At 58.9% G+C, this 22,979-nt stretch overlaps 1 protein-coding gene across 2 annotated transcripts in view; it reads right to left on the reverse strand.

The window, feature by feature from the left end:
- Window positions 1-22,979, reverse strand: part of Tmprss6 (transmembrane serine protease 6) — a 30,662-nt gene that overhangs the window by 4,016 nt on the left and 3,667 nt on the right. For both annotated transcript variants that reach the window (XM_069999445.1, XM_069999444.1), the window contains exons 2-15: window positions 21,968-22,164; window positions 18,009-18,142; window positions 17,571-17,638; window positions 16,919-17,103; window positions 16,637-16,678; window positions 13,908-14,112; window positions 10,897-11,033; window positions 9,810-9,922; window positions 9,484-9,593; window positions 2,872-3,017; window positions 2,362-2,460; window positions 1,462-1,575; window positions 540-656; window positions 91-259 (exon numbers count right to left, since the gene is read on the reverse strand). In XM_069999445.1, coding sequence (XP_069855546.1) covers window positions 91-259; window positions 540-656; window positions 1,462-1,575; window positions 2,362-2,460; window positions 2,872-3,017; window positions 9,484-9,593; window positions 9,810-9,922; window positions 10,897-11,033; window positions 13,908-14,112; window positions 16,637-16,678; window positions 16,919-17,103; window positions 17,571-17,638; window positions 18,009-18,142; window positions 21,968-22,163 — 1,835 coding nt within the window. In that variant the 5' untranslated portion in view covers window position 22,164. The remainder of the gene's footprint in view (window positions 1-90; window positions 260-539; window positions 657-1,461; window positions 1,576-2,361; window positions 2,461-2,871; window positions 3,018-9,483; window positions 9,594-9,809; window positions 9,923-10,896; window positions 11,034-13,907; window positions 14,113-16,636; window positions 16,679-16,918; window positions 17,104-17,570; window positions 17,639-18,008; window positions 18,143-21,967; window positions 22,165-22,979) is intronic.

The raw sequence follows: 22,979 nt of genomic DNA on the forward strand, positions 1-22,979 counted from the left end.
CCTGGGCTCTTCCCATCCCTCCCCTCCCCTCCATCCGCACATCCACACCTCCTCCCAACCCCCCCTCCCCCGGCCCGGCCACCCTCTCACCTGTCCTCCTGGAAGCAGTGGGCTGCCGTCACCACCCAGCGGTCGGCAATGAGGGCCCCACCACAGATGTGCCGACCTCGAACCTGAAGGCTGGCCTGCCACGGCCACTCCCCCTCTGAGGACACCGCCCCGCCCACGATGCGGCTGGACGGCCCCTGGAGGCCACAGTCTGGGGAGGGATGGGGGTGGGGGGACAGGAACAGAGGGACAGAGAAAGAACAAAGGGAAGGAAGAATAGTGAGAGGCCAGTCCACAGAGATGGAGCGAGATGGGAAGGCATGCGGTAAGAGATTCTCTCCAGCTGCCCTTGGAGGATCCTGCCATGCCGCCACCCCTCCAGCTTTCCCAGGCCCCTGCTGCGCCCTTTCCCCCTGCAGCTTGGGTGGAGGGAGATTCCCTCCCTGCCACAGCCCCCCCCCCCCCCGCCACACACACCAAGTAGTGCTCACCACAGTGGAGCTCATCGGAGCCGTCCCCGCAGTCCTGCCGGCCGTCGCACTCTGGGTTGGGCTTCCGCACGCAGCTCCGGTCCTCACACTGGAAGGTGAAGGTCCCACAAGGCACTCCTGGCGTGGAGGGGTGGGGGCAGGCCACCGAAGGTGGGACTCTGAGCCCCAAGGACCCCTTCCAAAGTGGGGCCCGGGAAAGTGGCACCAGGAGAGACCAGGAGACGAGGGGAGGGTCTCCTGAACACCCCGAAGGGTCCCCAGAGCCTCCCCTAGGCTCTTCTGCAGGCAGGGCCTGGCTCCCCACCCCGAGCTGGTATGAGCGCACATCTCTGTGTCCCCTCTCGGGAGGGAGCTACTGAACACATAGCAAAGGAGCATGCACAGGAACAGAGGCAGTTCGACAGGTCAGTAAATGGATGGCTGAATGATTGTACAAATCAATGGACAGATAAGGTGATGTTGGAGACCAGAAGATGGATGAGTCGGGTGGGTGGGTGGGTAGATGGATAAGTGATGGACAAGAAGGCAGGTCAGTGGGTGGATGGATGATGGATAGATGGGGAGATGCATGGATAAATGGGTGGGTGGGTGGATGGATGGATGATGGACAGGAGGGTAGGTAGGGTAACTGGCTGGATGATGGATAGATGGACAGATGCAAGGATGGATAGGTGAGTGGATAGACAGGCAGATGAATGGATGAGGGTGGATGGATGAGGTGGGTGGGTGCGTGGATGGATGGGTGATAGGCGGTAGGGTAGGTGGCTGGATGATGGATAGATGGACGGACAGGTGCATGGATGCATCGGTGATTGGACAGACAGGTGGGTGGAGGGATAGGTGGGTGGATGGATGAAGGACTTACTGGCATAAGCTCAGAGGAGGCTTGCAGAGGGCTGGAGTGAGGCGGGACCCTTCCTACCTTCCTGGCACTGCTCTTCATCACTGCTGTTGAGACAGTCGGGCTGCCGGTCGCAGACTCTGGCCATGGAGATGCACGTGCTGTCCTCGTGGCACTGGAATGTGGCTCTGCAGACTGCGGGGGACAGAGCGTGGCAGGTGGGACGGGGCCGAGGGCCAGGCTGGGAATTGGCGCCGCCCCTGGAACACGCACTGTACCACACTGTACCGACCTCAAATCCTCCGCGCTGGGTGCCTGGCTCTCACAGCACCTTGCTGAGACAGCCCCTCTCCCCTTCCATTACACTGGTGGTAACAGACCTGACATGACCTGTCCCGGGTGACCTGGCTGAGCACCAGGAAAGGAGCCCCTTCCCAGCCCCCTGGTGGATTCCTCCGGAGGGGTGCACATCCCCCTCTCTGACCTCTCTCCCCATAGATTAAAAACAAGGGGTGTGCTAGAGGTGTCTCCTGCCTGGCCACCTGGATGGTGGCTGTAGGAGCAGGAGCCAGAATTTAGGAGAGAGCTATTGGTCTGGGGAAGCAGCAGGACCCTGAGCTGCACCCCAGGGCTAGGCAGGAAGCCTAGACAGCAGCCCCTCTGAGCTCCTGGTGTGGAACGGTAGGAGAATTCTCACCTTCCCTGAGGACCTTCGTGGCCCGGCCCTCTCCCCTTCCCCCCCCCCTGCCACCCCTGCTCCTTTTGGGACACCTGGCCAGGGCAGATGGCTGGGGTTTTGGCCTGATCAGGAGACCCAGCCTGTGGCTGGCACTGCCCCGTGGTGGCCCACTCTGCTTCCATCTTGTCCTCTCAGCGCAGTGGCAATCCCTCACTTCTGGGGTGCTCCTAATTGGGGAGCGTAGCTCAGTGCAGTGCAGGGAAGCCAGGCGAGAGGAGGGCGGGGCGGGCGAGCCTGCTCACCACAATTTCTCTCATCCAGGCCGTTGGGGCAGTCCTTGATGCCGTCACAGGCCGGGACACACAAGCCATTCACAGAGCACAGGAACTCTCCCGGGCAGGCTGGGCACCCACAGACGGCCATGGAAACAAGGAAGGCACCGTTAGGATGCGCACCCTCAGGCAACACATGCAGAGATGCATGCTCCTCTGTTCTCACACAGGCATGACAAGTGCCCACAGACATCTGCTTCTGGGCACCTGGGTACACCATGGTTCCAGGTACCCACATCCAGACACATGCACAAAACATGCCTGTGGATAGACAAGAGTGTATTTGCCTTTGAATACACATCGCAACCTGTACGTGCTACACCCAAAGCTGTGTGCATCTGTGTGCTCGTGTGCACGCGCACACACACACACACACACACACACACACACACACGTAACGCAGTCCCTCCTGTCCAGGAGGCTGCAGGAGAGGCCGCAGGGGTTCAGGGACAGGGGCCGAGCTCTGCCTCCTGTACTCACGGTCTGACTGGTTGTACAAGCTGTAGTGCACCTGCACGCCAGGTCCCGTGAGCGAGATCTGGGATGTGAAGTTGATGGTGATGCCGGCGGAGGCTGCCACAGGGATCCTCTCGGCATAGGGCTGCAGGGTGCGCAGGCCACACAGCCTGGGGGTGGGGGGAGGGCCAGAGGTGACTCAGGGACACAGGGGCTGCTTTCCCAGTTCAAGGCAAAGCACAACCAGGGTCCACGCGTAGACAGGGCAGCCCCAAGCAATGGGGAGCTGCCGCCCCACCCACTCTCCTTCTCTTTTGATTTCTACTCACTCTCAGAGCTATCTTCTAGAAAGCAGCCTGGCTGTGACAGTCCCTTTGCTCCGGGGGGCCTTCAGTGCCCATCCCCCTCCCCACCCCCATACTTTCACAGTCTAGATTCCAGCCAATCACTGGTGAGCTGAGACTCTAGCAAGAAAGGGTTGTCCCTGAAGCTTGCGCCTCCTACTCGTTTGATTAGGGAACGATCACCTGGGTCTACCTGGGATCTGGCAACGCCTTCCACAGGTCAGAAGAAGCAAGGGACCCTGGCTGCCCTGCTGGGAGGGCTGTGCTGTGCTGTGTGGGGTGAGGGGCCGCTGTCTCCCCATCCGAGCACTGGCTGGGCTCACGGGCTGGCTCCATAACCCTGGTGGGTTCTGGGACTCGCTGGGCTCCAGGGTCCTTTCTCTAGGACCCTGTTACAGAGTCCACGGGCTGCTCTCCTAGTAGGGGTCATCCAGGTGACCCCTCTGTCCCTGGGGGAAGACGCTCTGTTCAAGTAAGAGATGGGGGGGGGGCAGCTGCCACAAGGAAACAGATTCCCCAGAGGCCAGGAGGGAGACTTCCCATCTCTGCAGAGGCCGGGTCAGGGCACCCAAGAATCTTTCATATCGTGGTGGGACCCTCCCCACAGAACAGCTGCTCATCCATCCCAAGTGCGAACGCCTCCCAGGGATGACCCCCAGGGAAGGGACTGCCAGGGGGAGCTGTACTCCAAATGCAGGAAGGCCGAAATGGCTCCCGGATGGGAAAGTAGAAAAAGCCAGGTGGGGAGTTTGCTCTGTACAGTGGGGCTGTCCATCACACAAACCCCTCCTCACCGCCAGCTGGCTGTCTGGTCCCTCAGAATTCCAAAACAGGCAGTGCACCAGTGGTTTACATCTATAATCCCAACTACTCAGGAGGCTGAAATCTGAGGACTGTGGTTCAAAGCCAGCCGGAGCAGGAAAGTCCATGAGACTCTTATCTCCAGTGAACCCCTCCCCCCCCCAAAAAAGCATTCCATCACAAGAGGGGCACTTGACAGGCCAGAAACAGTTAACTCATTGATCACTGGTGAGAGCGGGGGCTCGGCCTCTCACCAGCACCTCTGCCATCAGCACCGGACCCCGGACACTTGGGACAACTCCACCTGCAGGGACAGTCCTCACCCAGCAGGGACGCTCCTGGGGGCGGGGTGAGGATCCAGACTCTACAGGACCCCAGGGAGTCTGGGAGTCTGGCTGCCTCATTTTCACTACAACAAGAACCCCTTGCATGCACCACCCCCTCCTGCAACCGAGGCGTGGCCAATACTGTGCTCATGACTTTAAACCCAGTAGCCATTCTCAAAATGCAGTCCAGGGAACCCCGCGGTACCAAAAACCACTTTCATAGTAATACTCAGCTACCATTTGCCTTGTCTTCCCCCATTCCCCCTCGACAACCACGGTGCAACTTTCCAGAAATGCAGTATATGCTAACACAGACAACTGAAGGCAGAAGGCGACAGGAAGACACACTTATGGGCTTTTAAGCCCATGATTCGAGAAAGTAATACAAGGATGTAAGATAGTATTTGTATCATGAAAGGTTTTTGGTTTTGGAGAAATATAATTTTTCATAAAATGTTACTTACGTTAACATTTCATGGGTTTATTGTCATTTTAAAGGAATTACAATAGCTGCCCTTGAGATGAGGGGTTATGTATATCTATATATGTGTACATAAAAATACAGTGCAGAATATATAGGGTTATATAACACATATAATCTACATCATATATAATTATCTCATATCATATATATTTATATGATAAAGCTAAATTGGTTGATGGTAATAACTAAGAACAAAATGGAGCAGTTATGGGGTTATCAAAGATCCTGAGCCCTCATCAATTATTTCTGGAATTTTCTACTTACTATTTTTAGATCACAGCTTACCATAGGTACGAGAGGCTGCAGACCAGAGCAACTACTATAATAAATATTTCAAAATGTTCTCGGGTTTAATAACTAACACTGTAACGATGGGCCTATCACCCGTCTAAGGAAAATCTGCTTTAGGAGAGCAATCATTTTAAAGGAGGTAAAAGGGTCAGAAGAGAGAAACTGAACCCTGAACCAGGGTTCCTGTCCCAGGATCCCCACAGCCAGGCTGCAGCCAACAGGGATGAGGCCCCACCAGGGGGCGCCGCAGAGCAAGCCTGGCCCTGGCCCTTTCCAGCTAAGAAAACAGCTTTTTTTTTTTTTTTTTTTGCAGTCAGCTCTGACAAATCTAGAATTCGGAGAGGGCGGATTCACTGTTCCCCACAGGGCCATATGGAACTTGTGGAGACACAGGAGGTTTCAGAGCTGGTTTGAGGGAACAGAACATTTCAACCTGGATGAAGCTACATGGTTGCCCCATGCCTGGCTGGCACAGCCTTCCCACGGGACCCAACCTTGTACCCCAGCATCTTGTTCCCCAGACAGCTTTTGGGGGACACATTCCTCCTTAGTGGGAGACACACAAGAGTTCAAGGGCTATAGCCCCTAACTCACCCCGAGTCACTTAACCTGAAGAGGGCCTTGTTTACAGGCGGTCCACAGACGTGACATGATAACCAGGAGCTGCCGAATGCCTGGCGGGGTGAGAGGCCCCCCAGTGCTGGGGCGGGGCACCGCATGGCCGGTTCACTGTCGCCTCTCTGGGTTGGAGGTATTTCTCCCCCCTCCTGCCTCTCCTAGACAAGCAGCAGAGACGCCCTGAGCTTGGCAGCTGAGCCACCCCGCAGGAAGTAGAAAACTACGGGGTGGGTGGCTGTCTGGAAGGGTGGGAGGGGAGGAAGAAGGGGGCACACAGGCGGAGGGACAGGAAGGTCAGGGCAGCAGCGCTGACCAGGGGGCAGCGGCACCACCCGGGGGGCCAGCACACTGACCATGGTGCCTTAGCCGAGGTGGAGGCCTGGCTCTGCCACCCGACACGTCGGGTGTGACCTTGGGTACGTGACTCAGCCTTGGCATGACAGGGTGACGTCCCCACCCCCAGCCCATGTTCCAGGTAGGACCCGAGCAGGCGGTTTCTAGGAAAACTTGTGCTGACGCGGCCAGCTGCGGGCCCAGCCCCGGCTGCCGCCAGTGCCATCCTCAGCATGGGCACAGGCATGGTGTGGCTACAGGTGGTTGCTGGCCACCCAGGGGCTTGGGGGAGCAGAAAGGTCAGGCCGGCCCCAGGGGGGCTCCCGTGGGCCTGGGGAGGGGGGGGGGCTGCAGCTCTGTCTGACCTCATGGCTGGCAGTGATGGAAATGATCGGGCAGATCTCAAGAGAAAGACGTCACAGCAGAGGAAGCAGGCGAGGGGCAGGTTCCGGAAAGGGGAAGCCTGAGCCACCGGGGAGAGAGGGTTCTGGGAAACCAGGCGGCCAGGAGCTAGATCTCAACAGCACAAGTCGCTAAAGGGCACCGGGGCTCTGTCTGGCTACGTGGAAACAGGATGTCAGGAGAGGAAGACCAGGGACTCAGGGCAGCAGGTGAGGCGCCCAGCCAGCCTTCCTTATCACTACGCTGCCAGCTGCTCAGGGGAGGCTCAGACCTCTCTGCCATGAGGATGGCCTCTGGCCCCCCGCCCCCCAAAGCCCCTCCCCACGCGGCCGCCCCCGTCCCGCCGCCACCCACACAGCAGATTTTCCAGCAAGTGCTAGCTCATTCACAGAACTTTCCAGCATCCAGCCACATGGGGTGATCATTATCAAACCCCACAGCACCCCAAGGAGGGCCGGCCTGGGGCTTCCGAAACTGAAGGTGGCCACTTGCGTCTTCCCTCCCATGCCAGGCACTGGGTGAATGAGTGCACGGATGGATTTATCCAACGGGTCTGTTACAAAAGCCAGGGCGGCCATGTGATGCCAACACAAGGCCTCACCTAGAAGCTGGGCAGATGCCAGCTCTGGGCTCTTGAACTTCGTGACCTCTGCAGCTGTGAGGCACACAAACCTCTGTTCCTCACACACGACTCTGTCTCTGACATTTTGTCCTTGTCACCAAAAGCAGACGTGGACGCTGCATCCGCTTCCCGTGCCTTGCTGAGGCCAAAGGAGACGGCACGGTAATGCCTTTAGCTCCAAGCCTGCCCGGTGCTGCCGGAGGGCCCGTCAGCAGCACCACGCGGAGCTGGGCCGTGTCTGGGCCGGTGCGGGAACTAGCGTTTTACTGTTTTTCACTCTTTGATGTTCACGCCTGGAATCTGGGGCCTGATGCATGCTGGGCAGGTGCTCCACCACTGAGCCACGCCCAGCCCTCACCCTCGCCTTGGACATGAGTCTCCCTCCCCCCCTGCAGCCAGGAGAGGTGAGTCCTTGCCCAAGTAGGAAGCAGAAGTTCTGGATTGTGGGTCCCTGTCACACCCCCACAGATGACAGGGGTGCCCAGAGTTCCAGCAGAACCCTGATGGCCAGACTCCTGTGAGCATCGTCCACCACCCCAGGGGGAGGAGAATGCTGGGTCTGCCTGGCCTCACCCTGCCACCCCCCCCCAACCCTGCCATTGCACCCTGAAATCCATCCCCAGCACTTAAAGGCAGAGAAGACAAGGATAGACCCTAGATAGATCCGTAGGCCTCCATTTCCCTCCCTGAAGTGGCGAGGACTGGGCTGGATGACCAGGCCATCACACACAGTTCAGATCAGAGGGTCAGAAAATGGTGGGGATGGGGGAGACTTCCTCCCCCCGCTGGAATGGAACTTGGGCCTCTGGCTCCACCTCAGCCCTTTGTTAACTTTTAATGAAGATTCTCCCATCCGAGTTCCACATTAAAACTCTTGTGATGCACGCCTGTAATCCCAGCTACCTGGGAGGCAGAGGCAGGAAGATGAAGGCCCAGACAGCCCTGAGTAAGAACTAGGAACCTTGCTGGAAAAAATAACTAAAGCAAAAAATGGACTGCAGGCATTAATCAGGTGGTAGAATGCCTGCCTCGCAAGCACATGGCTCCAGAATTCAAACCCAGTAATGGCAAAAAAATATATAAGCAACAGCAACAACAAAATCCACCCTATCACTGCCTCTGGGGAGCCCCTCGCCCCGATCCTCACAAGCTCCTCCCAGCTACAGGCCCCATGTGGCAGCAAGGGTGACCCACGCACGTGTCACTGTCTGTGGCTGGAGACGATGCAGGCCCGACTGTGGCCTCACCTGGTGCCTGCTCTTCCTGGAACCCCCCCCACCCTTCCCTAGGGAGGTGACATTGCTGATGCCAGCTGGGCACAGACTCCCCTGAAGATCAACTCTGCAGAGCCCGGTCCCCATCACCGCTCCCCACAGGGCTCTGAGACACCAGAGAGAAGGACACAGCGCAACTCTGCACCTCCATTCACAGAACCTGCGTCATGGGCCAGCTCCTGTTACTCCGGACTTGGCCCAGCGGGGTGAGCCCCGCACCGCTCAGCCTGGGTGAGGGTACGGGGCTGGGCATCCACGACGGGCAGGGTGGCCCTGACACCCTGGTTCTGGCTGGGCCTTTGAGCAGGACAAGCGACAGTGCAGCAGCAATACACAGAATCCTAGAAAGCTCGGGCCTTCCAACGACGCTCAAAATTTGTGAAGCCAAGAAATCAAGCTATCTACCGTTGTGTTGTCAGTTCACCCGTCAGAGCCCGAGGCCACGCATGGGAAGGGAGGCAGAGCGGCTGCCTCCAGCCTGGACTCTCCACCGGCAAGGTGAGCTTTCACACCTGGGGCCGGCCCCCCTCACCTCACCCCTGCTCAGCAATGGCGGTTCCAGACTCCCCCTCCTCCCCATACTTCTCCCTCCCCCACAGTGGGATCTGGGCACCTCCTTCCAGTCCTCCTGCCCCTCTTGTCTGCTCCCCAGTGGCCGCCACCCCTTCTCCCTTCGGCCAATCCACAGAGCGTCCAGCGTGCGCACACTGACGGGTGATGCCTCCCAGGATTTCCCAGTTCCCTCCGCTCCCAGCAGAGGAGAGATGTCTGAGCCCCTGCCCACCCCGCTTTGTCCTGCAGGGGAGGGGGGCAGGGACCAAAGCTCCTAAGATGGGGTCTGTCTCTGCTGTGCGGAAGCACGGGGCTGTGACCGAGGCCGCGGGCACTCTGCGTCTTGGCCCCGCCCATCATCTCCACAGACTCCATGTCAGGGTGTCTGAGGGGCTCAGCACCCAGGTGAAGTGGCCGGCCCACCCTGACTGCAATGCCACCCAAGCCATCAATGTGTGCCTCAGGCCTCTCAGAGGCCCTAGGAGGAGAGATGGGGCCAGAGGCTGAGTCCAGCATCTCCTCAGCTGGCCCCTGGGGCCTGGCCTTGGGCCCCGGGGGAAGAGGGGGATCAAGGAGCCCCTCCGTGTACCTCCTGTCCTGGATAATCCACTGGCCCTGCGTACAGGGCAGGTCGTACTTCTGCCTCCGCAGGGCATAGGCGTCAAACCACAGGGCCAGGCCGTAATCCAGAGACGGCACCTGGGAGAGAGTGGCAGGTCCCCACGTGACCCACGGCGCCCGGGCAGGTTGGGGCACGCACCTTCCCAGAGAGAAGGTGGACCACCAGGACAAACAGGCATGGCTGTGGTGCACAGGAGATCCTGGTCTCGACGGACATGGACAGGACCCCTCCCCCGCCCGTCCAGGCCCCAGGGGCTGGGCACAGGGTGGGTATCCGGAGGAGGCGGGGCTCACCGTGAGATGCCAGGAGCAGTGGGTGCTGGGCGAGTAGTAGCTGGGGAAGTACGGGGTGCTGAGGACACCCTGCAGGTCCAGGCGGCCCTCCAGGGTCAGGTTCACCTGGCAGGCTGGGCAGGAGAATGGCCAGTAGGTTAGGCCGAGTCCCTGGGCCCACCCCACCATACTGCCCATCAGGCTAGGGTCAGCGAGCACCCCGGCACCCCACTGCCTGAATGGCCAAGTGTGTGATCTGGTGCGACCGTGTGAGGGCCAGCCTCGGTTTCCTTATCTGCAAAATGGGGACCCCGGAAGTGCTCCATAACTATCAGCCACTGACGGTGGTGGCCCCGCACGGAGCAGTTCACAGGTGGGTTTGCCAGCTGGCCAGCCTCAGCTGTGGCAGCTGGGGAGGGAGTCTGTCTCCTTTTCTAAGACAAGGAGGGAGAAGGAGGCTTGGCGGAGTCAGCTGGGGCTCCCTCTGCTGTCCACAGGGCTAAGGCTGCCAAGTCCCCTCACCGCCTCCCCTCCTGTCTGTGCCAGAGAAACCAGGAGAGGCCAGCTGGGGGTCATGGCTGGACCTCCTAGCGTTGGCCTGGGAGGGAGGGGCACTGGGAAGGAAGGGGTGGGGTGGGGAGGGGAGGGAAAGCATGCCTCCCTTCCACAGCTCCAGAAAAGACTCTGCCAGCCCAGGAGCCAGCAGGGCACAGAGCGGGGCCTGTGGGGACTGGGGAAAAGCCATGGGTGGACATGGACAGGGGAGATCTGCCCTTGACACCTTCTCCAAGGGCTGAGGATGGCCTGGGGCTGAACCTGCCAGTTCTGAGGCCTGCTGCAGACAGACAGACAGACAGACAGGGCTGGCAGGGAGGAAGAGAGAGTAAGAAAGAAGCAGGGATACAGTGAGAGGAGGGGAGGGAGGAGAGAGGGGAGAAAAGAGAAGAGAGAGGAGGCCAAAGGTTGGATGGGGGGAGGGGCATGAGGAAGAAGATGGGAGAAGTTTCTTATGGGAGCAGGCAGCAAGCCAAGGAGCTTCTAGAACTTTCTCTCTCCTGAGAGTGTGTCTTTTGTCCCACCCCTCCTCCCCTCCCCAGGGACCCCTCACCCTGGAAGGCCACAGGCTGGACAGAGAGCGTGAAGGGGTCTAAGTAGCTGTACAGGCCTTTCTTCCACACCACAGCCATGACGGCACCTGACGCCAGGACTTCCAGCACGGGCTCCTGACGGCTGCAGCCATAGACCCTGGAAGAATGGAGAATGGTTCGAGCGAGGCCCAGGTCTGCACGAGGAGGGGGCAGGGAGAGCCCCACAGAGCCCCAAGGAGGGTTGAAGAGCGTACATAGGGCCTGTACCCCTGGTCCACCTTCTCTGAGTCCTGGGGACCAGCTGGAGGCCCTCTGAAGGTCAACCAGCTCCCCAGAAAGAGAGGAGCAGACTCCAGGCTTGGTGCTTACAATCCAGGCAGTGACCTTGTCCTGCGGGTCCCCCAGGCTAATCAGTCTCCTGGCAAGGAGACCGGGCTGCCGTCCTCTTGGGCTACCCATCTTAACCCCTGACCTTTGGGGCTAGGTCAGGGAGAACATGTGTGTATGGTGCCTAGGGATCCCAGGACCCCCCAGCATCTACTCTGAACTTGGTTCCTGGGAGACTCAGAAGAAGCAAGCAAGGCTAGCATGTTGGCATCCCCAAGTAACTGAAGTCCCATGTCAGCCGTGATCAACTGTCTCCCCGGCTTGCTGAGGTCAACTGCTTGCTTTCCAGATGGACAACCTTAGGCCCCACCTATCACTGGCAAGGAGAGGCAGGTGCTGGACCCCTCCCACACATGTGGGTGCTCCCCACATGTCAGGGGTGCCCTAATTCCCCCATCCCTTTACCTAAACAGACCAAGATGCAGGAAACTGGCCACCCTGGCTTCACAGCTGTCTCCTGCAAGCCTACTGTATGTTGACCATAGGGTCTGGCCAAAGGCATCCATGGGAGAAATAGAGGCATCCATGGGCGAGTACCTGAGCCCCTCCACGAGCCTCAACTCTGCACCCCAGGAGCCTGGCAGAGGATCAACCCCCCACCGGGGAACCTGCCCTCACCGCTACCTTTTCCATCTTGCAGTGGTAGCCACAGACCCTGTCACAGCCCTCTCCCCATTCAGCCTTCAGCAGTGACCTGCTCCTCCCCCTATGGTGCCCCCACCAGCTCAGCCCACCTCCCAACCTCAGCCTCCAGGAAGGGGAAACCCTAGGGCTCTGTTGGGCCTGAGACTGGCTGCAGATCTGACCAGTGTGCTTGGAGAATGAATGATGCCCAGTGGAAAACCGGGCTGTGTGGTTGTTGAGTGTCTGACCTTCTGCAGTAATCTTGTCAGTACCTGCATGTGTAGCCCATTTCACTGCTTCCCGGATTCCTTTACCCAAACTACCAATCTTTCTGCTTCCTGGTACCCTGCTATCTACCTCTTGGAATCTGCCCCTTTGTTGGTTTGCTTGTTTTTATTTTTGCCAGTCCTGGGGCCTGAACACAGGGCTTGGGTGCTGTCCCTGAGCTTCTTTTACTCAAGGCTAGCGCTCTACCACTTGAGCCACAGCATCACTTCCAGCCTTTTTTGTGATTAATTGACAATAAGAGTCTCATAGACTTTCCTTCCCAGGCTGGTTTGGAGCCATGATCCTCAGCCTCCTGAGTAGCTAGGATTATAGGCTTGAGCCACCGTTGCCTGGCTTGAATATGCCTTTCTGCTCCATTCCCTTCTAGAACAATCTGACACTATAAAAGCAGAGGGCCTGGAAGACTTCTTTGGTTTAACCATATCTGCCAGTTATACCCGTTCCTCACCCTATGGGAGTATTGGAATATTAATTATTTAATATTAAAATATTAAATATGAGCTACCACTGTATGGAGATTTCTTCTTCCATGACCCAGGTTATCTGTTGGTTGAAACTGGCACCAGGAGATCCAGGAGGCCCCTCAGCTTTGTGGGGGGCCTCAGCTCTTACTACTGGGGACTCTCTGCAGTAACTTTCACCAACTCTTGTAAAGGAAGTATAGAGCTCAGAAATGAGGAACGGGGTTCAGACTGGGTGGGGCCCCTCTGCCCATTAAAGTCTCCTTGGCCCCAACACAGCCCTGGGGTGCGAGTTTGAGGACCCCAGTCACCCCCCACGCACACATTATACAAGGGAGTGATGCTGGTGTCCCCATGAACAGGGGAGTCTGGAAGCAGGCTGAGGGAGCGCACTGGAAAGCCCCAGGAGAAGCCTGGAAATCAGATGGCGCCCAGAGCCTCTGAGCTTCTCACACACCAGCCAGATCAGGGTCACAGGTAGCAAGGAGCGGGGCCCTGGGGCCTCAGAGCTGGATTCTCAAAGGCTTGGGGAGCATGGTTCCCGGCTCACATTAAGGAGAGCTTTAATCTGCACATATAGAATCAGCAGATCCTGGTGCCTGGCACAAAGTATACAACCACCATTGCAGCCTAGCCCATCTTCTGCAAGACCCTAGAGGAGAAGGGGGCCAGACCCTGGGTCCAAGGCCACTTCTAGCCCATCCCTTTGCCCCACCCTCTACCCCCTGCCCTTCTGTCCTCACCCCATACTCCATGTCCCAGGGCCTGACTCCTCTGCTCATGACCTTTCAATGGCTCCACTTACCAACTGCTGAGCTCCACACTGCTCCTGGTATTGCTGGGCCCCAACTAGACCATCTAGAATGATGGTGGTAATGGCGGGCATTGGCTGTACCTGAGGATGGTGGCACTGACCCTGGCAGGTACACCCATGTCCCAGTTGAGACACCAAGGCTGGGGTGGGGTGTGGGGGAAGGGGGGGGGAGGCAAAGCCCTGTGCCTCCTAGGAAGCCACAGAGGGAACTGGAGGTCCAGACTGCTGCTAGACTCTGGAGAACTCCAACAGGCCGGAGGGCCCCACAGCCTCAGCCTTAGAACAACCGAGGCTTAGGGAGGGGAATGGGGTGCCTGTGGCACATCACCCTTTCCAGGCTCCCCTTTTCCTCCCCTCTAGGCTAGATCCCCAGCTCTGAGGTCACTACCCCGGCCTCAACACCCTGAGTGTGACCTCTGACCCCCCAGGTCCCTCCATTGTCTGCCTCAGGACTCACGAGGTGATGAGCCGCTTCTCGAGGGGCCCGGCCACGTCGTACATGGCCAGGCGGTCTCGGCACTCAGCCAGCATCCACTCGAGTCGAAGCTTGAGCATGAGGTCCTCGGGGCCCTGCAGGTGCCACAGGCAGCTGGAGGCCAGCTGGTCGGGCCCCTTCAGCCGGAGGGCCTGGCCCCGGCCCACGTAGGTGTAGCGGTAACAGCCTGGAGCGGGGAGGGACAGACCCCAGAGGGAAGAGGCAGACACTGTTAGGCCAGGATGCCAGGAGAAGGATGTCACCAGCGTGCCACGCCCACCTTTCTGTCTCCATTCCGCCTCTCCATCCATTCCCTCATCCACGCACTCCTCCACAATCAATCATTCATTCACTAAGCAAGCTCACTCAACTCCGCATGCCACATGAGCCCAGAGAGAGGGAGGGCTGGGCGCTGGTTGGAGGACAATAGCAGGTAAGAGCCAAGGCAGGCAAGGAGGACTCTGGAGGCAATGGCTCAGAGCACGGCCTGAGGGTCTCAGTGTGGGCAGAGGCCACATCCAGAACTTCAAGGGCCCTGAGTACCCAGCATGCATTGCAAGGTGAGCCTGGCCTGGAAGAAGAGCTCAGAAAGCCATGCCAGAGGGTCCCAGTCGTCACCTGGCCCTGAGCCACAGTGCCCAGGGGCTCCAGTGGGCACTAAGACAGGCACAGAAGGATGTCCAGAGACATGGGGACACCCACAAACCAGAGGCAACACGGTGCAGGCCAAGCCACACTCGCACCCACGCACGAACGTAAGCAGGCGGATGGGAAGCTGGGCCCGCAGAGCTGCCGCTGGTCCTAGCTTCCTTCCAGTCTCTACCTCAATTTCAATTCCCACCAGAGCCCAGCAGGGCTGTCCTGGGGTGATCCCAGGCTGACCACGCTAACTGCTGCCTGGGACTTCCAAAGGAGCCATTTCAAAGCAGGCAGACTAGACTGAGACTGTACAAGACGTCGAATCTGCACTTGCTGAGACGCACCCAGTTCTAACGTGGGCCTACTAGCTAACAGAAGGTAGCAGCAAAGCTTGACATCCCGGAAGAGTCTCTTGTCTCTTCCTCTTTCTGTCCTGCAACCCCCTCGGATTCCAGGAAGGACAGGACTGAGTGACAGCATCTTAATGACAAAAGGATCAAAAACTGTACCCAGGGAAAGATGAGCAGAGCCTGGCAGGACAGAGCCTCCTCTTCCCTCCCCCCTCCCCCAATGAGGCCGGCAACCTGGAATGCAGACAAAGCATCTTCTGGGAACTGGACAGCCCCCTCCAGTGCACCCTCTGCCCTGCCCCTGTTCCTCCTCTGTTTGAACCGAAGGCTGCCTCTGCACCTAAAGATGAGCTGAAGCACTCACTCTGCCTCTCCAGGTGGTGACAGGGAATGGCTGGACCGCCATGCAGAATGCGTGGAGTTGGGCTCCTGGCCTAGAACTTTGTGACGGGGCCTCAGACTCCCATAGCCCGGCCCAGGAGGAAGCAGAGGTCTCCTTGGAACTCACAGGAATGGCCCAGGGCAGGGCTAGGCTCTGGAGTCCCTGCTTCCTTGTCTGCACCCTGGCCAGTATTTCTCAAGGTGCTCAGCCACCTTGATGGGCTGGGATTCCCCCCCCCACCCCAGCCCATCAGCACATCCCGAGGCTGCAGGCTGAAGCGAAGACCTCAGAGCCCCAGGGGAGCTCCCTGCACTACAACAGGACAGTGCCCAGTCTGCATTTTTTAAGTTTTGGCTGTAGTTGTGCTTGAACTCAGGATCTTTTGAGTCTGCTAGGCTGGCGGGATAGTGCTGAACCGTGCCTCTAGCATTTTCTGAGGGTTATTTTAGAGCTAGGGCCTCACTGCTTGCCCGGGCACCTGCTAGAATCACCATGTGCCTTCTTAGGCCCGCTGCCATGGGCCACCAGGTCCAGCTTCACTCCCAGGGGGAAAGAGTCTTGTGAAGGTCTCTGCCTGGGTTGGCCGGGACCTGTGAACCTCCTGATCGCAGCTTCTCGTATCACTTGGGTTGACAAGCTCATGGCCACTGCACCCAGCTATAGGTTGAGAAGCGTTGGGGCTGGGAGGGACTTTTCTAACTTTTTTTTCTAGGATTATAAGGATTATATAGAGGTGTGAGCCACAGGTAACTACCTGACTCCAGTCCCTGATTTGATTTTTTTTTTTTTTGGAAGTTGTGCCTTGGTCGCTGGCATGCCCTTCCACCAACCATAGCAAAAAGTGTGCACGTGATTAGCAGGTCCGGAGAAGGGAAGAGCAGGAAAGGTCTCGCTAAGCTTTCCCCCTGCCTCTCCCTAACAGGGGTTGGAATGCTACCTCCTGCCTCCACTCTGGTATAAAAAGAATGGGAACATTCAAGGGCTTGTGTTCAGGACAACACGGTAGTGTTGCCCAGCAGTGCACTGCACAACTCCAGGAGTCTACAGACCACTTCATGGGCAGCACCCTAGCTTGTGCACCGGGGTAACTCAGCCGCTCGACCTAACAGGCAGCACACACGTCCACATACAAGACACACACTTGTTCACGCCAGCACCGCCAGCCTTGCTCTGAGTCCTTTGTCCAGCTCACCTGGCCTGGCCTGGTCCAGGGCTCCCAGTATCCACAATAGAAGCCACATGTCCCCACACCCCCCCCAAAAAAAAGAGCCCAAGGAAAACTTCAACACAAAGGAAAGTAGGAAAGGGAGAAACTCAATAAATAAATAAAAGTCGCGTACCCAGCGTGGAATTCAGCTCAACTATGTCTTTCACGCTGGTTTCTGTTAAAAAGGAAAGGGACAAACAAATAAGAACGGAACATAAAGTAAAATGCAGTGAAAAATAAAAACAGGGGTGTGTGGCAGATCAGGGGATCAGAGCCAGGCTGGTCTGAGACTGAGTATGAATGCCTCCACCGGGCTCTCTGGCCTGGCTCTCCTGCTGGGGTGTCCCAAACATCTCCCACACACAGCCTCCCCTGTCTCGCAGGTCCACACATGCGTCCCCCTCCCGGTACTGACCGAGGATCACCAGGCCCTCGGGGTCCAGCTCGTACTCCTCCCTGTAGGAAACAGGGGCCGAGCTGTTGGCCACAGATAGCAGCTCCTCCACCAGCAGCGTGCGCACCACCTCGGGGCTCAGCATGGACCGGCGGTGCTCCGGCATTTGGAGAATGAACCAGAAGAAGCAGGTGAAGGGCCCCTCCCTAGGACAGGCAGATGGGAGGGACAGAGGCTGGAGGAGACTTCGGCTTCTCCTGCCCCGCTCTGCAGGGCAGGGGCAGGGAGAGGAACCCACCATGGCCCGGGCCTCATGAGTGTTTCCAAGCCCCATATTTGACTCTCCCCACCCTCACTACAGGAGAGGAAACTGAGGCACAGGCTGTCCATCAGCCCCTCCCACCCTGGCCTCAGCTACGGCTTGCCAGGCCCATCTGCGCCCACCACCACCACAGCACGCCGGTCTGTCCACCAACCCCACCCCATGCCCACCCACCCCATGCCTATGCTTCACACGGGGAAACTGAGCTCCGAGAAAGGGGGCCGTAGGCAGGAAGCAAGCTCCCACTCAGTCCCTCAGTTTCTCCATTTGCAGCAGTGCCCTGAGGCCTCTTCTGACCGACGCCCTGGGGACTGAAGTTGGGGGGGGGTTTGCTAGGCGGGGACAGCTCACCCGAAGGAGTAGACAGAGCTGGAGTTGTAGAAAGCACCCAGGCGGGTGCTGAAGATGAGTTCCTTTAGCTGCAAGGAGGATTGCACCCTGCTAGTGACCTCGCCCCCTCAGATTCCCCCCCCATCCTACAAACCTCACGCCTGGTCCCCTTCCCCGTTCCAGGCCAGGCTCTCCCTCCCCCTCCCCATGTGCACCATCGCAGCCTCCACCTTCACCCAGCCCCCTCCTCTCCTTCCAGGGACCCAGGCACAACCAGCTGTTCTTAAAACCCTAATGGTGCCCACAGCCTCATGACGGGGTTCCAATGCCAGCGTGCTACCCAGACCCGCCCTGCCTCGCTGTCCAGTCTCCCAGTGCCTGAACGGAGCTGTGACCCTGCGAGCGCCCCTACCAGACCCCTGCTGCCCCTCTCTCCAGTCCCCCCTCCCCATTGCTTACCATCTTCTGGGCTTTGGCAGTTTCACTGCGGAAGGCGCTGGACTCCCTGCGGGCCAGGTCCTGGGAGAAGTGGCGATTGAGGACCCGGATGCTGCCGGCGTACACCTGGCTGACCGTCACCTCCGCCTTGTACCCTGCCCAGGAAGGAACCACCCACTGAGTCACCACCCAGGCCACGGACAGAGGGGACAGATTCCTGCCTCCCACACAACTCCACCCAGCCTCCCAGGCGCCATCTTTGTCATCGTCACCAACCACAGGGGCATCTCCCCTTGATCTGATGACAGATCCCATTTCTGCTGGCAGGAGAGAGATCCACACTGGATGGTGTCTCTAAGGCTCCCATGAGACACTGACAACCAGTGACAGATCCAGAGAACAGGTGGTGTTGAGCTCAGGACTGCCACATGGGCCCAGAAGGTCACGGGGTTGTGGGTTGGCTCCTCTGTGCTGTCCCCACTCACAAAGTTGTCGGGGTGCATGGAACATGAACATAGAACATGAGCTGGGTGAACGGGGAAGATGTGAATTGGGAAGAGGAAATGTGCAGAGGTCCTGAGGCTGAGGGATCATGATGATGATCAGGACTATAAAAGCTTAATTGGTGGTGGTGGGGATTCACATGAGGCCACTGCCCCCAGTGCTGGAGTTTCAACCCCAGGACAAAGGAAACTAAGTAAACTCAAACATGATGTCACTACGTTTCCAACTTACAAAGACTGGCTAATAGAAAGAATAGATTCAGCCTGGTGCTGGTGGCTCATGTCTATAATCCAACTAACTAGGAAACTGAGAGGCTGAGATAAGAGTTTCCCAGTTTGAAGACAACTCAGGCAGACATGGTTAACCTCCAGTTAACCAGCAAAAAGCTGGAAGTGGAGGTGTGGCTGACGTGGTAGAGTGCCAGCCTTGAGTGAAAGGTGAGAGTGAGAACACAAGGTCCTGAGTTCAAGCCCCAATACTGGCACACACACTGCACACCATACACACACACACACACACACACACACACACACACACGTGGACCTATAGCCCTCATTTATAATTCCCTTACTGAAGAAATGTTGTGGGGTTTTTTTGTTGTTGTTCAAACCTGCTGTGTGTACAGACTGGTTTTTGGTTTCTTTTTTGTTGGTTGTGGGGCTTGAACTCTGGGTCCAGGTGCTGTCCCTGAGCTCTTCAGCTCAAGGCAAGCGCTCTACCATAGTTTAATGAACTTAGAAGTACATCAGTGTAGCAATAAGAAACAATAAGCCCAAAGCTGTGAAATCAGAGAAGTTGGGGTTCAATATGGAGGCGAAGAGAAGGTGGATGGGTAAGTCATGCAGATGGGTAAAGTATCCCAGGCAGAGGGACTGGCAAGTGCAAAGGCCAGGAGGCACAGATTTGCTCGGTGGGGCTTCAGAGCAGCACAGTGAGCGAAGAGGGGGGAGCAGGAGGCCAGCTTGGGGGGAAGCAATGCGGGTGGAGGGCTCTGGTTTGACTGAGTTGGAGGGATCCTGGGGGTGGTGGAAAGGCAGGAGTAAGGCAGCTGGTTTTATAAAGCAATCCCTCAGCTGTCCTGTGGAGAAAGATCCACTGAGAAGGAGGGGACGGAGGAAGCCGAGGTCTTGATGAAAGGGCTGGAGGGAGAGGAGGGCTGGGGACCCCGCCTGCAGCTGGGGGGGATGCAGCGGCCTGGACGGTGAGGACGGAGGCGCCCCAGAGCCCCTCCCGGAAGGCGCTGCACCTGGGGCGGAGCAGCCCTGCAGGAGGCTCTCCTGGAGGACCTCGCAGGACCCGCGGGTCAGAGCTGACGGAACCCAGGGAAGCCCCGGAAGCCCCGGGGCGGGAGAGCCTGGCGGGAGGACCGCACTCCAGGGGGCAGCGCGCTTCCGGGGCGCAGAACGTACGCAAAGGGCGTGGTGACGTCCAGGAGGTGGGGCTCGAGCAAGGAGCTCCCGCTGGGAGGGGCGGAGCAAAGCAGGAGAAGGCGAAGCACGCATGGGAAAGGGGGCGGAGCCCGAGCGGTGAGTGGGCGGAGCCCGAGCGGAGGCGGAGCAAGCGCAGAGAGGCGGAGCACGCGTGGGAGAGGGCGGACCCCGAGAGGGGGCGGAGCAAGCGCAGAGGGAGCCGGAGTCTGCGCGGAGGGGCAGGGCGGAGCCTGAGCGGGGGAGGGGGAAAGGCGGAGCCCGAGAGGTGGTGGAACTCGCGCGGGGGAGAAGGCTGAACCCGAGCAAGGAAGGGGCGGGGCCCGAGCGGGGGCGGAGCACGCGCAGAGAGAGGCGGGGCACGCGTGGGAGAGGGTGCAGCGGGGACGGGGCTTGCGCAGAGAGAGGCGGGGCACGCGGGGGGCGGAGCTTGCGCAGAGAGAGGCGGGGCACTCGTGGGAGGGGGCGGAGCCCACGCTGCTCAGGCGGCTGGGCCTGCCGGGAAAGCTGGGCCGGAGGGAGGGACCTTCCCGAGAGCTGGCTGCGACCGCGGGCTTTGAGGTCGCGGGCTGCTGAGGTCGGGAGGCCCTGGGCACCCCGGCAGCCTTCCACGCCTCGCCGGGGCCCAGCTCCCCTCCCCCCCGTGGCGCGCCCGGGGCCCCACGCGCGCTGAGCCGGCGGGCGGAGTCTTCCCCTCCCGATCCCTTGGTGGGGGGCGGCTCGGGCCCCGGCCCAGCCGGGGCAGGTGGCCGGCGGGAGCCTGGCCCCGCAGCCCGGCGCTCCTGGGTTGGGGGCGCCCGCGCGGTTCGGGGCGCAGGCTCCCCGCCCGTGGGGAGGGCGCACGGCGGGCCCGCGCCGGCCCCAGCGCCCCTCGGCGGGGCTGGGATTCCCCCCGAGGCCGAGCCGGCCCTCCTGGCTTTCCCAGCCCCTCAGCCCCCTGCATCCCGGGGCCTGCCCTTAGCACCACGCCTTCACGAGCTGCCGAATCGCCAGGGGGCAGGGGTCAAGAACAATGACCGGGTGGATGAGTGAGTGAGTGAATGAGGAATGGCCGGATGGATGAACGAGCGAGTGAGTGAGCAAGTGAATGAATGACTGAACAAGTGAGCGAATGAGCAAACCAATGGATGAACGAGTGAGTGAATGAGCAGATGAATGGATGAATGAACGAGTGAATGAACAAATCAATGGCTGAATGGATGAACAAGTGAATGAGCACATGAATGACCCATGAACAAGTGAGGGAATGAGCAAATGAATGACTGAATGAACGAATGAATGGGTGAACGAGCAAATAGAGGAGTGACAACGGGTGAACAGCCGGGCCACTGAGAATGACTGGCTGAAGCTACAGCCACGGTATTCAGGGAGCCTTTCCCCAGCGTGTGCGCTACCTCAGTCAGGACAGACGCCATCATTCTGAGAAAGACACCAGCTGCTCCATCCAGAGCATGGCGAGAGGAAGGAAAGAGCACCAAGACTGCTCCTGAGACTCCAGGCGACCGAGTGAGGGCCACGACACCAGGAAAAAGGGCCCGAGTTAGAGAGCCCCCCCTCCCCACACAAGGCCTGCTGCTGTTCCAGTAATCCCCTTTTTCCCCCATTCAAACAGCCCTGGAGACCAGAGGTCACAGCGCTGTGCTGCCCTCCCCAGAGGAGCACGCAGGCTGGGCTCAAGTGAGCAGAGGCTCTAATTGGTATCAGGCACCAGCAGTGCCCCTGGGCCTCCTGCATCTGAGCCAGCTGGGCTGGCTCGCAGCCTCAGGGGCCACCTGGAGGAGCTGGCTGGCAAGGGCCAGCCGTGTTTACCCTCCCTGGGTGTGAGAGCCCTCCATCTCCAGCTGGTGGAAGCAGGAAGCAGATCTGGAGCCCCTCGGACACAGCCCAGCACACCCACCGCATGGGTACACAGGCAGCTCAGGAGTGAGTGGAAGGGCCTTGCCCAAGATCAGTCAGGGAGTGGCTAGACATTTCGGGACTTCGAACCTGCCCTGCTGTGCACCCCACAGCCACCCCTCCCTGGGTGACCAGGTGAACCCACATAGTTACCTAGGAAGTACCAGAGTATCACCCCCGCCGATGCCAGTGCCGCCAGGGCCAGCCACAGCGGCGCCAGGCGGAGGTAGTCCCGGGCCTTCTTCTTGGTGTCCTTGGTGCCCCTGAACATCCCCTCCGGCTCTGCTTCCTCTCCATCACCTCCATCGCCCTGTCCGCCTGCTGCCTGGCGGGCCTCAGCCCAGGGCATCCTGGTAGGAAACAGCAAAGCTAGGAGCCAGCCTGGCACTTTTTTTGGGGGGGCCTTTGCTGAGCTTTGGCCCAGGTGGGCCCAATCCCACCCTCACATCGCCCCCACCTTTCCCTCCCTGTAGCGCCTCTGACCCGATAGCCACAGACAGAAGTGGAGCACATGGGTAGAAGATTCCATAAGCCTGCCTCAGTTTCCCCTCCGTGCACAGTGTGGCCAGTGGGCTCCTCATAGCACCTTTCCCTGGAGCCCTGAGCCTGCCCTGTGCTGGGCCAGCCTCTGTCTCCCCACTCTCTTAGTCTCTTGAGCCCGAGGAAGGGAACAAAAGCCAATGTCCGCTTTAATGACCTCATTAATCCATGAGTCACCCAGGGAAGCTAGGCTACTGTCCCCATGCGATCCTGTTCCTCAGCCCGGGCACCTCAGATGCCTTCTCCCATGTAAGCTTCCGAGTACCTCTGGGTGCTCTGCCTCTGCTGAGGAAACTGGGCCAAGCGTATCCTAGCAACAGCTTGGTCCAGGGATTTCCTGGCCTCATCTTCCCAGTGTGGTCCTGACATCTGACAGATGAAGAAGCTGAAGCCCAGAGAAGCTAAGTCTCTTGTTCAGTATCACACAGCAACAGGTGAGGGTTGGGGGTTAGAAGCTGAGACAGGCTGCTGTCCACCCCATCATTACCATACATCCAGTGTGCACAATGCCGCTTTGACCCCTGAGACTGCTTTGGGACAAGCCTTCAGAAGTGTGGGGACCCTTCCTAGGCCACTTGCTGCCAGGATCCCAGGACCCAGGGCCCAGCTACTTAAGCTTCCTCCC

The sequence above is a fragment of the Dipodomys merriami genome, unplaced genomic scaffold (assembly GCF_024711535.1).
Source record: "Dipodomys merriami isolate MVZ:Mamm:240054 unplaced genomic scaffold, mDipMer1.0.p SCAF_55, whole genome shotgun sequence".
In the NCBI taxonomy this organism is placed as follows: Eukaryota; Metazoa; Chordata; class Mammalia; order Rodentia; family Heteromyidae; genus Dipodomys; species Dipodomys merriami.